Below are 17,710 nucleotides of genomic sequence, written 5' to 3'. Positions count from 1 at the left end.
TTTTTTTCCCCTGCAACCTCCCCCTCCCCCTGCCACTTTTTTTTATGACCCTTTTAAAGTTAAATAGGGAAGATGAACTGCTGGAAGTTAAACTTCCTCACCTCAAGTGCAAAAGGGAAAGGGAACAAACATCTGTATCCTAAATGGACTGGAATCACTAGCTATATTAGAAGTAAAATCATGTTTAGGTGAGCATCCTCAAAGAGTAGGATCACTTTTTTGTGACTGCAAAATTTGTAGGATTTCATCAAGAGAAATGATTGATGAAGCAGATTAGACACAGCTGTCATCCACTAAGTAAGCACTTACAAAAGTTAATAAAAATTTATCCTTTTTTCCATTTTGCCTGTTTTTGGAAAAGAACTTACTAGGTGGTATAGTAAAAGGGATAAAACACATAACTGCATGTTTCTGTAGTTTTGTTATTACCTATTACGAAATCACTACATCTGAAACATGCTGCTGGACATTGTCCACCTCTGCTCCATCCCTGTGTGAATGTTTTGGTGTAGTCTCCTGTAAACAGGATGTGGAACTGTTGGAGTCATGTTTGACTGCAGTTGTTGGAGTTTTGGAAAGTGTACGGACAAATTTGAGCTGCTTGTATAGCATGTGTACATATGTGCCACCTTCCTCCTTTTCTTCTCCTGAGATGCCATTAATTTGATCTCTTTGAACTTGATCTGAAAGATCAGATACTCTGGATTAAACATAACATGTAATACTGCCTTTTGTTTTTTGCTATTGCTGCACTGCTTTTCTTGTGACATTAATCTGGAATTGTTTGGAATAACCTTAGAACCGACTAGTTTCTATGTGTTTCTTGGTAGTGCACACATTATATGCAGAATGCTTTAATGATGCCTTACTATGCATGTTATTCTGGTTTTGAAAAAAATAAGCATTGTTCTGATGCAGATTTCAGACACAGACCCTGGTATATAAACCCTTCTGAAATGGAGACACACTTCACTGCTGAATCTCTAAATGGGATGCCTGAATGCTCTGTGACCAAGTAAATAAATATTTCCTCTTAGTTTCAAGAAACATGGCACACAGCTGCTCCTTACTCCTTGTTGTAAAATAGCGGGCCATTTGCTGACTGAAGCAAGCCATTGACATTATTGCTAACAGCTGCTGAACTCTTAGCGTTAACTTAAACAGCTCATAAATGTTAATCATATTGCAGTTTTGTTAGAGCTTGTCTGCCTATCCCAGAGGCGCTAGCTATTATGGCATGCTTTTTTCCCCACATGAACTGATGACATTTCTTAGTGGAGATTCCAAATAGTAACTTGCTAAGTTCAGTAATTTTACTGTGGTGGTGGAAGTTTCTTCAAAACAGTGCTTTTAATTACAGTTTCACTAGTATAGCTTTACTTATGTGTTTTAGTGGGCTCAGAGCTGCTGAGCATGTGATGGAATGAGTATGGAGTAGAAGGGAGTATGCTGTCTGCTTACTGACCTGTTGTTGGGAGATCAGTGACAGAGTCAAATCCAAGTCTAAACTGAAGAAAATCTGTGGAGTTCATCTGTGCTTCGGTTTAAAGTAATTTTCGTATTGTAATGGTTTTGCTGCCCTACAAATGTGAAAAGTTTACAGGAAATGTTTATGGGCTGCTGTAAAAATGTGTGTTATCTGCATAATAAGCAATTAAACAATGTTCTGTAGCCTTTTAATGGTCCCTTCCACTCTTCAGCCAGTGGGGATGGGTACTTAAAAACAAGACAAAGCTCTCAAACTAATCCTTTCCTTCCTTCATGTCAGATTGTGCTAGTGTTCTCTGTAGAAAACACTGATAAAGTTCCAGAACCTGTTTTTGAGACTGTCAAAATGATTGTGAATATAGCACAAACGAAAGCATAGATAATGAAGTAAAAGATACTCTATTATTGTGGAGGTATAACTTTTTGATTTTAATCATTGTGAAGGTCAGAAAGAGGACAATGTTGTTGCTAGTACATGCCATATAGAGAAATTATGCTTACAGTGTCTAAAAGCCATTCTGTCATCCTTACTCTTTAGTGGTCATCCAGTGGAACTTTTTCTCTCTAGGGCAATGGTGTATGTGTACCGGAACTGTACTTTGTGCTTAGACAATATGCTCCCTACCAAACTCGTTGAAATTGCAGTTAGTCTGAGCTTCTGGTATCAGCCTGTGATTACAAGTTAACCTCCTGACAACGCAACCATTCCCATACAAAGCTGTATGCTGTGTGCTTTGGTTGTGTGCATGTGTGTGGTTCCTCTTCAGGATTCTCTCCTGGCTGCTTGCAGAGGAATTTCTGTTCCTGAAGAGGTGTGCAGGACAGGGACAAGTGTTGCAGACTGATGCTAAACAGATCCTATCCTGTAAGGGGGGAGGTCCCAGCTTGAGCTGGAACCTCTTGGGCTTTATCAGATAGACTTTGTGCAAGGAAGTATGGTTTTGGGTGAAGAAGATCAAAACAGTACTGGTTGGTGTTTTTTTCTTTTTTGGGGGGTGGTTAAAGTATGAAACTAAGGCTATATAAGGCTAACATCACACTATACTGAAAACTGTGAGCAAGGGTTTGATCTCAAAACATTCAGTCATCTTAATTCCAATGACAGAATTAAATATCACACTTCAAGTAGGTGGATGTGAGAATTGTTTTCTGGACTTCCTCCTAAAAGCCTGGAGAAAGATTGGATACTATACGATCTACTAGCTTGTGGTTAGTAATGAATCAGAAAACTCTCTGGGAAAGTAGAGGGGACTCCAGATTGTATATGTGTGGTTCAATTATAATTACATTACTGATGTTTTGGGAAAAATATGATTGCAAAAATAATTCCAGATTTTTTAAAGACTTTAGAGCTCACTTATTTCTACAGAAGTGATGTAGTTCATTACAGCTAGTATGACCATCCAACTATCAGTTCTAGTCCCATCTTTTCCATGTTTTTCAGTGGGTTTTTAATTTTTGTTTCTTTTTTTCCTTTTATTTTTCTTCCAATGGTCCAGCTAAAAATTTTACTGTTGTCCTTTAATTCTGCCCCATCTTCATTCACGTCTCATGCAGCAAATAGAGACAGCTTGCTGAGATTAGATACTTTCACATATCCAGAGTGGTACTTAAATGAAAAAATAAAGAAGAAAATGCCCAAATTGATTGAATATCTCAGTGGTGATTCCAAGTGCCTTGTTTTGAGTCTGAAAGTAACTTTCCTGTGCTGCATCCTTAAACTGACAGAGTATAAACGTACTCAAATAATTGAGTTCAGGAAATGAATGAAGAAAATGGTGACTTGAAGAACTGAAATATTGAAAGGTACAAAAAAAAAGTTGTCAACAGTATTAATAATACTTGTTTCTTTTTTTTTCCTCTTGCAGACCTTCAAGTGCTGACCTTCTTGGTCTATTAAGTTATTATAAACTTTTGCTGCTCTGCGAACATATAAAGATGTCTCGCAGCCCTGATGCTAAGGAAGACCCTGTGGAATGCCCTCTTTGCATGGAGCCTCTGGAAATTGATGACATCAATTTCTTCCCTTGCACCTGTGGCTACCAAATTTGTCGTTTCTGTTGGCATCGTATCCGCACTGATGAGAATGGACTTTGTCCTGCTTGCAGAAAGGTAAATTCCTGGAACAGCGTCTTGTCTTGCATATGTCACAAGGCCTCTTGCATTGTGTTGGTACCAAAGACATCCTTTTCATTAAGGGAAACACTCATCTAGTCATAGCCTAGATCAAGGGTGAGGTGTTGGATCTTTCAGATTCTGTCTGCTTATGTGTTGAAGCATAAGTAGCTAGTCTTGGTTTATTAAATTCAGAACTGGATTAATAGGAGAAGCTGTGGATCAGAACCAAAGTGTGCTGATACTGAGGGAACTGCCAAAAATAAAAAAATCTTTTGAGTTGGGGTGCTCATGCATTAACAAAGTCTTTTCAGGAAGAACAGTGAGGATTCCAGGGTTTGCTGAGGGGTTTGCTGAAGGCTAAGGTTTAGCTAAATTGACCGAGCTAGCTGACTGAGGTAAGCTTGTAAAGCACCTGCTTGTTGTGTTTGTGGCACTGGAGCCTTTAATCTGTATTTTAGTGGATACTAAACATGTAAAACTTTTGGAAAAATATCCAGTGGTATTAAACTTTAAAGCATTTAAAAATTTAGACTGAGTCTATATGTCTAGTATTCCAATCTTGTTGCCAAGTGCTTGAAGGCAGTACTTAATTTCTATCTGTGTCTTGATGTCTGGCTGATACTTTGGTTGGCCACAACTGTAAATCTCAGCTTCACTAAGTTGCCTGTTATTTCCTTTGAATTATTTTATCCCTCCTTTTAGTGTTTTGCTTAACTTTCTAATTTCCTTCAATGTTTAATAAATTCTTTCTCAATATCTTCTTGTCTTTAATGACTTCTCTTGATTGTAACTTTCTTGCCTGGCCTTCATCTTCTTGTAATTGCAGCTGCTTATGTCTCCCCTTTTTCCTGATGTTTAATCATCATCCTGTCCTCAGTTTATGCCTTTGTCTTCCTGTCTCACGATACAACTCACTTTTCAGATCCCAAGTAATCTTACTTGGTCTCACTACCTTTATTCACTGCCGCAGTATTCTTTAAGCACTTCCAGTCATATTGCTGTTCTTTTGGGCTTTGGCTACCGTAGAGTTATCACTGCTAACCCGTGTTTGGATGCCTCTGCAAGCCTGAAGGCTATCTCACACCAACATATGTTTGTTAAAAAGTTCTGCAAATTTGCTGCGATATTTCAGCTCTATTCTACAAGGAAGAGCTACGTGTCATCAGCCAAATATTTCTCCACATGTGATACCTGCTGTAGGTGACACATGCTGTATTAGTAATTTCCACAGTACAAGCAAATTTCTACTCTTCTGGTACAACATGAGATTTCGAATTTCCTTGTTTCTGCAAATTGCTTCATTTACCTGGATTTATTATGCTGATTTATTATGCTATTTTTCACCTGTTTGTTATTGGAAGTTTGTGGAATGTATTTGAAAAATCAAAGAAGCAGCATGATTCACTGCCTCTGGATATCTGAATTCTTTGAAACATGGATACTGCCACAGCTGAACTTTTAAATGTGGAATACTCTGGCATACGATTGGATGTGTGAATACTTTGACAAATTGGATACAGTTTGCTTAGAAAAACTCTATTTCATGTGGAAAGCTGGAATGAGTGCTACTATTGGAGTAAAGCATACAGACCATTCCAGGAGTGACAGGAGACCTCTTCTTTCACCATGAGCTACCATTATGTTCTTCATACGTTCTTTATCCACGAAGTGCAAGATATTCTTGAACAGACTTGCAACTATATCACTGGATTGTAAGAAGTTGACTTGAAGGCTGAGGGAGGACACTTCTTTCATGGCATAGACAAAGACATTGTGATGCAGATGCCACCAGGAACTTGGAAATAAATAATTTTGAGCTACAGAGTTGCAACATTAAATAAGCCACCTTTTGAAGTGTGCAGGACAAAGGGAACCAGGTATGTGTATTTGTGTTCTATGTGTCTAAATAGTTCCTGTCTGTGTGTAGTAAGGCTTCTGGGAAAAGATCTGAGCAGTTTTTTATTCATATCTACTGTGATGCATATTGGCTATGGCCACTTAAAATGCTGAAGCACAGAACATGGCAAAGCAACAAAATTTGAGCAGGAAAGTTTATAGTAGGTACAATGGTTTCAACAGGTATGTCATATTTTTATAACATGCATACCAGTGCAGGATACTTACTGGATGGACTGTGAATAAACATATGTTAAAACAAGGCTGAGTATGTTATTCACAATTACATAATAGAAATCTGCTATTTGTGCCTGTGTTATTGAGCACAATGCAACTTCTCCAGGGATTTGAGCAATAGTCTATGGAGAGGAGCAATGAACAAGTTCCCAGTCCAGGGATTTTGATTGAAGGGTTTTGGGGGAGATTTTGGACAAGTCTGTGACAATAGTTTGGCTATATGCTGTAGTGGCACCTATGCCATTAGTTTGATAGATCTTAACTGTGCATTGCATATATACCATAATTTTGCTAAGCTTCTTTAATGTCTAACTGAAAAGATGTTAGCTTATGTTTTTTTCTACCAAGGAGAAAGTACATCTACATGAACTCTTGCAAAGCTTAACATGTTCATGTGCAGAATGTGTTCATGTGGTTGCAGTCAACTGATTTAGTCCGTCTTAAGTTTCCTTGTGTGAATAGCAGTAGTACACAAACATTTGCTTTGTTTTGGTTTATGAATGTAAGGTACTAGTATGAATTAAACTTGAATACTGGTTGGAAACTGGTACTTCTTAGTGTTAATGTATTAAAAGCTTTCTAAACTTTGTCTGAGTCTTCTGAAATAGACTGGGAAATTGTTTTTATTTGATTCATTAACTACAAAAAATAATTAAAAAAAAGAACTGTCTTGCTTTGAGGTTTTGATACCTTTCAGAATTATAGATGTTGGTCAATTGTAAGATGCTAAGCAAGCCTTCCTGTTTTTCCCAGTCAATTGATTTCTTAACTGTGAGTGAAATAGTTGCTAACTACTCAAATTAGAATGAAAACATATGTGTTCAAAAGAGATTTCTGTAACCAAAAGTTGGTTTACATGTCACAGACTTTCTGGTTATAAAGCCAGAGATTTTTATCCTTAAAGTGATATTTCTGTTTTCTTTTCTTTGAAATTCAGTAGCCTAGGTACTGTTTGTGATGTGAATAACACATACCATTTCACTTGCTTTATTAGAGCATAGCACTCTCAGACCTTAGCGTCTGTTGTTGCACTTTTTAAATCCAGCAATAAAAAAGCTCAACTCTTTGATGTTTCTTAATTGCTTTGCTCTTCCACCAAACAATAGAATTTGATACACAGTTGTTCTGCAGTGTGGCTTTGCCTTTTGCTCCAGTATCTTGACTTAGAGAGCTTTGTTTCTCCTAGCACCTTGTGTTAGAGATGGGGATAAATAGTAAACTGCTACATGTATGACCAAGAAATTAACATGCTTTATGCATGTCTTTGTCTATATTTCTACTACTACTACTGTGTAAAAGGAACACTTCATCTTAATGCACAGTCTCCAAATGCCACTTGTTTCCTCTGGTGCTTTTAATCCCACAACTGAGTAGTTTAGTGCAGCAATGGATATTTTGAAATGGATAGGAAATTGCATTTTTTTTTTTTTTGTTCTTGATATAAGTACTATGGTGTATACTATGCATAAACCTTATTGACTTTCTCTGCATTTCTCATTTCAGGACCTACTCGGTAGCAAGGCAACAAGTGGGAAATATTGGTACATCCATTGTGTGGAAGGAATGTGACCCATCTGGGAATGGCAAAAGCAAAGTGCTTGATAAATCCCAGCTCAGCTTTCAACACTTGGGAAATAGGGAAAAAAGTCTGAAAGAAAATAACTTAAATGACAAGACAAATATAGTCAGGAAGACCGAGAATTCATCAAGGGCCATCTCTGATTAAAGAAATGAGACTTCAGAAGAGACATTGAAACTTTTGCTGAAGTTCTTGTAGGACTACCAGCAACTTGCAGTTAGTGTAAACAAAATCTGGTCACCTTTCATGATGGCACACTTGTTCAGGTTGCCTCTGAGGTTTTTGCTGAAGAGAATTTGCATAGCTTAAGTGGAGGGTGTCAGCTAAACTTAGTCAGTGAATCAGTGATGTTGACATCTCTTAGTGTCTTGCATCTGAAAATACATAAATGCTGATAACACTTGATATAGCTACTTTGTTTGAATCTCAAATCCTCTACCAGCTAAGGCATCAGTGGTAGGAGGTTAAACAAGCATTTTGTTCCCAAAATATAAAAAACATGGGCATGTTAGTAGCATTGAAGCATTAGACACAGAGTAAACAACAGAGTGGTACTATGGGAAACGCCAGCAGTCAATCCACCTTGCTTATCTTTCAGTGATGTTCCAGCAGTCTTCACTGCATGCATCTGTTTGTAGTTGAACCATTATCTGTGTTCATGAACTTCAAAACTGTGGGAAGCACTCACTCTGAAGATGAAATCATTTATTTTCCTGGTTTTAGGCTGACTTTGTCCTTCTTTGAAAAGAAAATGATTTCTAATGCTGAAATGTTTGTGCTGTGCTTACCTACCTTCCCCCCTCTTCAAATGTACAATATCTCTTAATCTGTTACCATGTCACACATGATATATCAATAGGAAAGTCATGTATCATTTCTTACAACTGTTTCTGATTTATTCTTTGGCTTCAAGATGTGCGCACAGATTCATTTACAGGTCCTGCAAGTCAGGGTATCCAACTAGTCATATTCCTTAGAAACGTTAAACATGTCAGAGTGATAAACGTATGAAACATTCAAAATATAATACAGCTTAACTGTACCTAGTGAGAATTTTGATGGTTCTGTTGGTCAAACAAGTGCTGTTAGCCATGTGGCAAAACATGCTTGAGCTACCCAGGATGTTTCCTGACTCATGCTCAGGACCTCCAGTAGAAAATAGCTGTACAGAGAAGGAGCATACTGTCTGACTTGCTTCTCGCTTGAGAATATGCTCTGGATGGGGATATACTTAGCAAGAAAGAAGCTGATGAACTTTGGCACTGTTTGCTATAGTTTTCTTGGTGTCAAATTGGTCATTGGTGTTCATCAAGTACATTCTGAAATCTCTGTAAGGTATTCAGTGTTACTTCGAAATAGCATATCTTTTTGAGAAATGGTATGGCTTTGACTGTTCTTCAAGGATAACTTGACTGCTTATTGTGTTTTCATGTTAAGGACACCTTTAGCTACAGCTAAAGTATCTTAAAAGTTTAAATTCCTTTGTGATGCTAAAAACACGTTCCAGAGAACTTGATGTTCAGCTGTGAGATGCCATCTGCTGAAGTCAACTGCAGCATATTTTCGGTAGATGTCACAAATATGGCATAATGATGCTGGACTTTAAGCTGAAAAATGAACATCAGTTTATTTGAGGATGTACTCAGAAGACTATCAGGGCTGAGCACTTGGTGACTCTTTGAGTAACATCATGCAACTATGAGGAATATATGCTTTTAACCTAAACCTTATTTTCATCTGCTGTTGTAGATTTTTCTTAGGTTATTTAGTATGACAACTAGTTTTATACTCTGTCATTGACAGAGGGCAGTCAGGAAAAAGTTAAATTCATTTTTGTTGGACTTGCACACTGAAACCTTTGGTTATGGTAGTGCAAGCAAAGACCTTAGTTCAATATACTGATGAGCTTGAGCTTAACTTCTTTATCTTAAGTCTTCATCTTAATGCACATCTCATGTACTCTTCTCATTTTTTACTTCATCTCAATGTTTAGAAACACTTTTTTTTTGAGATACATTTTTATGTACTTGCTTTTGTGCTTAGCATTGCTTTTTATATACAGTGTGAAATGTAACTTTTTAGTCTGAAAAAACTGGGACAGGTAAGGAATATGGGACTGCTTCGAGGACTAATCGGAGCAGAAGATGGTGCACTGTAGTCTGCAAGGCCAGTCTAAAACAGTGCCTTTATAGTAGTGCTCTGTGTGAGTAGAGCAGTCTTTGTAGGTAACTCTTAGGACTCTTGTACTTCTGCTAGATACTTTTGAGATTAAAATCTACAGTTATGTTTGTGTTCGAGGAGTTATCTGTAGATGATAATCTTGAGGTTAAAAATGCACCTTTGTCCAGAGGAGAGAGACCAAATTTCAAACTGGTACACAGGCATGGCAAGATTATCGTTAAGTCAGTGTGCAGTAACTGTATTGACATCTGTCTCTTCAACAGAAGTTAACCATGTAAAGATTGAGCAGTGTAATGGTGTTACTGTCTTGAATTTGTGGGCCGCTGAAACTACATTTGTATTTTATTTTCTTATCTGGCAGATTTAATACACTTAAGCATCCAAATCTGTATCAGACAACTAAATATAAAGTGAATATGCAGTGCATGCTTTCACCCAACTTAGTATGTGCTGTTACTGAAATTTTAACAGGATGTGTTGATGTCATGTTGCAGCTGCTTGTAACGTTACCAAATTGACTAGGCAGCTGGGTTAGAATGTGGCTATTGCCCAAATCAATATTATGTCTATAAATAGGAGAATTGCATGAAAGATGCAAGATGTTCACCTTTCCCAAAGGACCGAATATGCCTCTATAATGTGAGAGGCTGTAAAAAATCAGATCAGTATAACACAATAAAGAAATTTTTGCATTCAAACATCGGGGTTAATGATTTTCAAATGTATTGTTTCTTATATGGGTTGAGTTTAATGCTATTTGTTATGTTTAGCCTTACCCAGAAGACCCAGCAGTGTACAAACCACTCTCCCAGGAAGAGCTGCAGAGGATAAAAAATGAAAAGAAACAGAAACAAAATGAGAGGAAACAGAAGATATCAGAGAATCGCAAACATTTGGCCAGCGTACGGGTTGTACAGAAGAACCTTGTCTTTGTGGTAGGGCTATCTCAGCGCCTAGCAGATCCAGAGGTAAATGGTTCACACTTGCAAATCTTGCTCTTAACATACTGCCATGAAACATTAGAATACCCTTGTTCTGTCTCCCTGCAGGGTATAAAATGAAGCAGCACTGAAAAGGTTCACTGCTTATGAGGCCCCCTCTTCTTAAGGAAGCTTACTCTGCTCTCTCCTCCAAAATAACTTCAAGTATTTGTCTATGTTTTAGGGAGTACAGATGCTCTGCAATTTTTTTTTTAATTTTTTTTTTTTAAGGAAGTTGTTCTTTGGGTAATAATGAGAGCTTGGTTTTAGGCTAAAAATGTGCTTAAGGATGTTTTAGGTAATCATTTTCCTAGGTTGGATCTGCTGACACTATACAACTGTATCATGCATCACAATTTCTAAAGCAGGAGCTTGGTTGTGTTCCAAAGAACTGATATAAAATATAGCACAAACCTGTAGGGAGATAAGAGAAAAGCTAATACTTGAAGTATAATATGGAAGGAACATAAGAGTGATGTCCTTAAGAAGCTGAGGGGGAAAAATGAATAAGAGGAAGACCCAGGAAAGAATTGGCTTGCTACTCTGCATCATCAGAAATTTCAGAAAACTGGTTGCGTTTAAAATGTTTATTTACTTCCATCATCAGTCAGCTGCAGGTGGCCAGTGGAATAAGTGCTAATGAGTAAAAGTATCTTGAATTAGAATATGGAGGAAGTGTAATACAGGATAAGATAGATATCTTCAAAATTACTGTGCCAAGTTAAAGTCACATTATTGAACTAAATTGTCTAGGGAAAACTCAGACAGAAGTGGCTGTTTGAGTACTCAGAGAATGGTCTGTAGTTTGGTAGACGGATAAAGAACAAAAGTAAAAAACTGCTTTTAGTGAAGAGGGGGGGAAAGGATAAAAAGGGAAGAGAAAAATCAAAGTTAAAAATGATCTGATGTATACCACTTCAGTATATACTAAAATATAGCATATACAAAAATATAGATAGTATATAGTATATACTAAAATATATTTGCAAGCAACTGTCAGCAGTGGCTTGGCACTATTTATTATTGAAAAATGCATTTGATTTCTTTGACCAGATAGAGGATTTGTAAGAGAAATAGTAGTAAATGCAGTTAATTTTTTTTAAACCTCAGATAATTCCATACTGAATACTTGAAATAACTCGAAGTGGATTTATTGGGGTGGTGGTGATGTGCTGTACTAGGTGTGTTGGTAGCAGTATTCTCAACAACATACCAGAAGATAATGTGTACTTACTGAATGTTGCATATAGCACCAAGATAACTTGATTTTCAAGAAACCTAGCCTGAGAGAGATGAGCTAAAAAAATATTCAGTATATTCAATTTTTCTATTTAAGCAGGCAAAAAACTCCTTTGTAAGTAAAGATTGTTTGGAAGGGGAAGTTGACTACTATTTGTCGTTTCTAGAAAGGAATCTGTGGATCCTCTTCTGTTAACTGGGTCTTAGAAAAATTGCAAAGGCTATGCTGTCATATGTTGTTATCAGGAGTATAATCTGCAATATGCTTGAGTAAAGCAGAATTTTCTTTGGGATTGTCAGTCTTTTCTGGAATGATACCTGGAGGATGGATGTGGGATGTTTCAAGAGGGTGTAGGCCAAGTGAAGAGCAGTCAGAAGAGACCAGGGAATGAATGATTGTCTATACAACATGTCCTGTTGTTCTACAGGATGTTCCAACTGTGATGCTGTTAGTTCTTGAAGATGTTGATGCTCCCTTTAGAAGGGAGAGGAGGTAGTTAGGTAGTTAGGATGTTCTTGGATCAGGACAGTTTAACCGCACTATCCAGTGTTAATATGAAGATGGAGCTGAGGAAACAAATCTTAAGTTATAACCTCTCAGGTTATTGTGTAGAGCTGGAAATACCCTTAGCTTATCTAGCTTCAGTCTGAGTAGTCAGTACTTTGGTACCTTCTTCCGTCACAGGAATGGAAAAAGAAAGACTTTTTGTATAAATGTGTCTGATATATTGCCAGTTTGTTTCATTGGCACACCAGGTGACCGTTATTCAGCAGAGTTGTTTAATATGATGATGATATTCCTGCTTTGCACAGGATCCTTAAATGGTGTGTTATTACTAACCGATTCAGGGAAGGGCAAGACAGGAGTATTTTTAGTTCCTTTAGGGCTGTGATATTCACTCATTTGTTTTGGCATGATGTTGATTCTGAAATGTTTTTTCTTGCCCCGGGAATTTTCCTGTATTGTCTTCCTGCACTTAGTCAGGTCTTTAGACAATTTGAGACTATCTTGAGCTAGTTGGTTTACTCTTTTTCTTTTTGGAGTGGGGCAAGTAAGTCAGGATTCAGCATTTTGTACCTAGTAATTAATATAGCTGAATGAAAGTTTAACGTGATTAATTATTTTGAAACTGGAATAAATGTGATTTTTCTTTCCCCTCCCCCCCCCAAATTATAAAATAGATAAATACAGAAATGTTTCATGCAGTATGGGACGTATCTTGCCAGGGTAGGGTTAGGGTGATTGGAGTACTACCGAAGAGTTTTTTAAAATACAGTATAAAATGTGGAATATCCATCATTAAAGTTCTGCAGTATTACCATACTCTGTATTGCAAGTAATCATGTTTTATGTGGGGAAAAAAAATAAATTTAAATCTACATGCTCTCCTCCTCTTTGTAGGAGAGATCTGGTTTTTTGCAGTTTCACAGAAGACGGGTACTCTGTATGAATTTTAAGTATACCACTTTAAATTTCTTTTCTTGTAGGTGTTGAAACGACCAGAATATTTTGGGAAGTTTGGTAAAATACACAAAGTTGTCATTAATAACAGCACGTCATATGCAGGCTCACAGGTAAGTCAGAGACCCTTGTGATTTTTTTTTTATTTTTTTAATTCCTTTAGGGAATAACATGGTGTGGAAAGTGAATCCAGGACCCCCTATTTCTGATTAAGCAGTAGGTTAAAGACTGTTAAAAAAGCCCAAAACCAAACAACATTGCAAGAATCAAATTATTTTAAGTTACTGAGGCATTGTCCAACAAGACTCTCAAAGTTGGATGCAAGATGCCATGTAGAAAGATGGAAAATTGGGAGATGGTGAGAACCTTTTGAAGAAGCAGCAGTATGGCATTTATTCACTAATCTGCATTTTGGGGATAAAATGCCTTTAAGTATTTTTAGAACTTTCAAGCAGTATTTCAATGCATTTCTTCTTTTCTCCGTTCTTTATGCCTCACATATGAGTTTTTATGAATTCTACCTTTTTTGCCAGTTTCCTGTTAAAAACATTGAACCTTGGATATACCAGTTTATGAAATGAGCAGCTGAAAAGGCAACTTAATGATCAGATCTGTCTGGGGAAAGAAAAATAATAAATAGTGTATGTTTTCTTCCTAGGGTCCAAGTGCCAGTGCATATGTAACCTACATCCGGTCAGAAGATGCCCTCAGAGCCATACAGTGCGTCAATAATGTGGTGGTAGACGGCAGAACACTTAAGGTGGAAATGTTTTTACATTCTTTCGTGTGTGTTCTAGGACACTAATATCAGTGCACAGTATAAAATTTTATTTGCAGAGATATGCCTGTGTTGCTGAATAAGTGTATTGAATTTTGACCTCTTTTCCTAACACCAATCCCAACGTGGAAGTTCAGTGAGGTTCCAGCAGGCAATGTTTTGGTGCGTTAGCAGATAACTTTTTAAAACAGAGATGCAGATGAGACAGAGATGCACCACCTCTGCATTCTCACAGTGGCTTTTTTGTTGTATAGACTGCTTTTACCAAGCGTTTCTGTAGTCCATATATCACACCTTCAAAAGCTCCCTGAAAAATCGAAGTTTTGTCCTGTTGGTGTCCATGTAAACAGGTATTCAGGCTGACTTGGCGAAATTGGTGGCTATAGAAAATCCAGTTAACATTCATTTCCTGACCCTGCTACTTATTTATCTCCTTATGATTAGGAATGGAAATACTTACTGAGCTCTTATTTTGGCATTTATTTAGATTGGATGAAAATAAAAATGCATACTAGTTATCTAATCCTCAAGTATATAGATTTCTTACAAATGGACTTCTTATTCCATCTCTGTCAGAAGTACATTAAGATGGAATTCCAGATCTTGGGGTGACAATTTTTTTTTTTTTTGGAATACAGCTTTTTTTAACTTACATGGTAAAAGGCATTCTTAACCTCCAGTGTTTAAGTAATGATTTTTTTTCCTTTAGGCATCATTAGGTACAACAAAATATTGCAGTTATTTTCTAAAAAATATGCAGTGTCCAAAACCAGACTGCATGTATCTACATGAACTAGGTGATGAAGCAGCCAGTTTCACAAAAGAAGAAATGCAGGTAAGTCTAATGAATGGGAAACACATGAAACATGGCATGTATGTCTTACTGTCAGTGGTTTAATCTGTGTAGTGTAGCCATTTGCTGAATGTTATGGCAGAAATTAATTTTGAAATCCAAAAGGTGATTATCCAGTTGCATATTGGAAGAGAGCAGTTAGTTCAATTTTTTGGTTGCATGTTGCTTTTAAAGTCTGAAAAGTACGATGAGTATTCATGAGGCAAAAAGGTGGAGATAAAAATCTTAGCCAAGAATTCGAGTAACCTTGCGTTAGCTACTTGCCCTTTTTTCACACCAGTACAAGGTAATATGTTATTTCAGATCTTTGTGAAAGAAGTTAGTGCAGATCTGGGTTTTGCTGTAGCATTTGTGTGTGTGAACAGTTACAATGGATTGACTCTTGTACTGTGATGGACCACGCTCTCTGAATTTGGGTATCCTTTTTACTCTGTGAAGTGTATAGAAACCATTTGCAAATGAAACATTGAGGGTAACTGTAATAACATCTAAATAATGATACTGGGATTCTTTTTATTATCGCAACATCAAAATGCTTATTGTCTGGGGTAGGGAACCCCAGTACATGGATAGATTTACTGTCTCAAAAGCAGTGCATTCTGAGGCCTTTTGGGTGTCTCCATCTTTGAGCTTTTAAACTCAATCTCAAGCATGCCAGCCTTGCATTTGTGCTGTAATTTTTGCACATAGTCTGTCCATGAAGCAAGGAGTTCCCACCCCTAGTGCCAGCCTAAATGTTGTTCTAGTAGAATTTATTTGATGTGTTAGGCTGATGTAAGCCAGAGAATAAGGAAGAATGTTCATATCTGTTAAACACTTAGCAGTTATTTATGAGGACTTCAGCTACATTTTCATAAATTAAAAAAACTACCTTGCCAGTTCAGATTAATAGTCCCTATGGTATATATTTTGTTGCAGACAATTGCAATAGAAGGTAAAATTCAAGGACAAGTTGCAAATTAGGCCACCTTCCCTGTTTGTTTCCCTGTATTTCTCCCACCACCTAGATCTGTTATGTTATACATGTTTGAGGGTGTTTTCCTGTCTAGGCTTTTTAGTTTTTTATAGAGCTGTCAGACATGAATTTGTTTAATCCATTTTGAACCTGATACTGTCAACCCTATAGACTTTTATGGCAGCAAGCCCCAGTTCACCAGCTGTTTTGTAAAGTGCCTTCTTTTGCCTGTGTTAAACTGCTATCCAGTTAGTTTTGTCAAGTTTCCCTTAATATTAACGCAGTAACCTCAATATCTCTTTTCTGAGCTGTAACAGCCAGTTCACAGATCAGTAGAGGGCTAGTATGGTTTAGACTGCCTCTCCCTTCATGTGTTACCTGACACATTTATAAAGGCAATTAAGTAATGCAAAAAATGTGAAATATTAGGTGTACCAGTAGTGTGAGAACTTTGAAATCAATACTGAAGAAATGATAGATAATAACTTGCATGTGTCAGACTTAAGATTCAGAAGACCTGACCATAAATCTTGGCACTTGTTTCCTTTGCTAAAGGACATCTTGTAGTATCTGGAAACTGTAGATAAAAGCTGTTGACAACTTCACTTTCACTGTTCTATTTTGCATTGATTGAACTCATAACAATACTTAACTTGCAAGTAATAATTCCTAGGTTTGAGTGTCATAACAACCTACAAAAAACATGAATGCTCATCTTGAATTTGTTTCAGATGTCACTTTAAATGTGGGCATAGATCTTCCTAGTTTTGTTTTATATATTTAGCCCCAGAATATAATCTGCAAACTAGACTGAAAAATACTCTCTTCCTTGCCTAATTCTAATATTCTAGAGTTGGATTGGTCCTCCTCAATTTCTGAAAGCAAGAAATTGTTCTCAATCGATTCAAAGAATATTTCAATTTTTCAGTTATTAAAAAGAATGATTTATTAGTTATTGCTTAGAATATACTGTTTGTCACATCACAGTTAACACTCAGACCACCTCAGCTGTTTTATTAAGCTGATAAAAAAAATTCTGTTTCGGAAGAAATTTTGGCTTAAGAGGAACTCTTCATTCCTTCCCATCCTCTGAAAAGCTTGGTAGGGTTGATATATCAAATGCAGACTGCCTTGGAGATATAGCTGTTTGTGAATTTTAAGGTATATTGTGAAGCTCTTAATTAGAACTGAGTATCAAGTTCTAATAAGGTTGTAGCTATTTTTCTTCTTTAGAAGTCTCAGAAATCATAAATTGGTAGGTGCATCCAAATGATTTCTAGACAAGCTTTAGATTTGTTGAGATCACATCTGTGCTGAGAATGAGAAGCACTGTTTTGAGTTTGACAGGAGTGACCTGTTGAGTTGTGAAAGCTAGATTATTAAGCTTTGGGATGTATATATGTATATTGTATATAAAAATATTATAACTATAAAAATATATATTAAACCAGTATTTATTCATTGTGAGTTTTTCTATTTTCCTAGGCGGGTAAGCACCAGGAATATGAACAGAAACTACTGCAAGAATTATACAAACTAAACCCCAACTTTCTCCAGTTATCTACGGGTACAGTTGACAAGAACAAGAACAAAGTGACAGCACTGCAGAGGTATGATGCGTAAGTACTGATGATGGACTAACTGGCCATGCTTGCTTTCTGGTTATTTGAAAGAAAACTTTCTTATTCCTATTGCATTCCCTAAGTTGCCTGCTCTTTTTGGTACTTATTATGTGATAAACTCTGATACAGATTTTCTTTGTGGAGGGACATATTGTGGTTTAGGAATGGTATTCTCCAGTTCAGTGTTCCCACTGAAACTACTCCAAACCCATGCACCACTGTCACTTCCCCCTGTCCTCCTGCCCCCTCCCCTTTGGCAGGCTGGAGAGGAGAATTGGAGGCACAAAAGGTGATGATCACAGGTTGAGATAAGAACAATTTA

General features: G+C 37.0%; 1 protein-coding gene across 3 annotated transcripts in view; it reads left to right on the top strand.

Moving 5' to 3' along the window:
* The first annotated feature begins 3,358 nt into the window (after nt 1-3,358).
* The window catches only part of CNOT4 (CCR4-NOT transcription complex subunit 4), a 42,481-nt gene continuing 28,129 nt past the window's right edge, over nt 3,359-17,710 (top strand). The window contains exons 1-6 of one of the 3 annotated variants that reach the window (XM_008920231.3): nt 3,359-3,600; nt 10,270-10,467; nt 13,207-13,293; nt 13,839-13,940; nt 14,668-14,793; nt 17,252-17,376. In XM_008920231.3, the coding sequence (XP_008918479.1) occupies nt 3,427-3,600; nt 10,270-10,467; nt 13,207-13,293; nt 13,839-13,940; nt 14,668-14,793; nt 17,252-17,376 (812 nt within the window). In that variant the 5' untranslated portion in view covers nt 3,359-3,426. Of the gene's footprint in view, nt 3,601-10,269; nt 10,468-13,206; nt 13,294-13,838; nt 13,941-14,667; nt 14,794-17,251; nt 17,386-17,710 lie in introns of all 3 variants that reach the window. The other 2 variants (XM_018080689.2, XM_008920229.4) reach the window with 2 other exon arrangements.

This window comes from Manacus vitellinus, unplaced genomic scaffold (assembly GCF_001715985.3).
Source record: "Manacus vitellinus isolate BGI_N305 unplaced genomic scaffold, ASM171598v3 scaffold_5_pilon, whole genome shotgun sequence".
Lineage (NCBI taxonomy): Eukaryota > Metazoa > Chordata > Aves > Passeriformes > Pipridae > Manacus > Manacus vitellinus.
The sequence above is the reverse complement of the archived record's forward strand: the minus strand, read 5'-3'. Positions and strand labels throughout refer to the sequence as shown.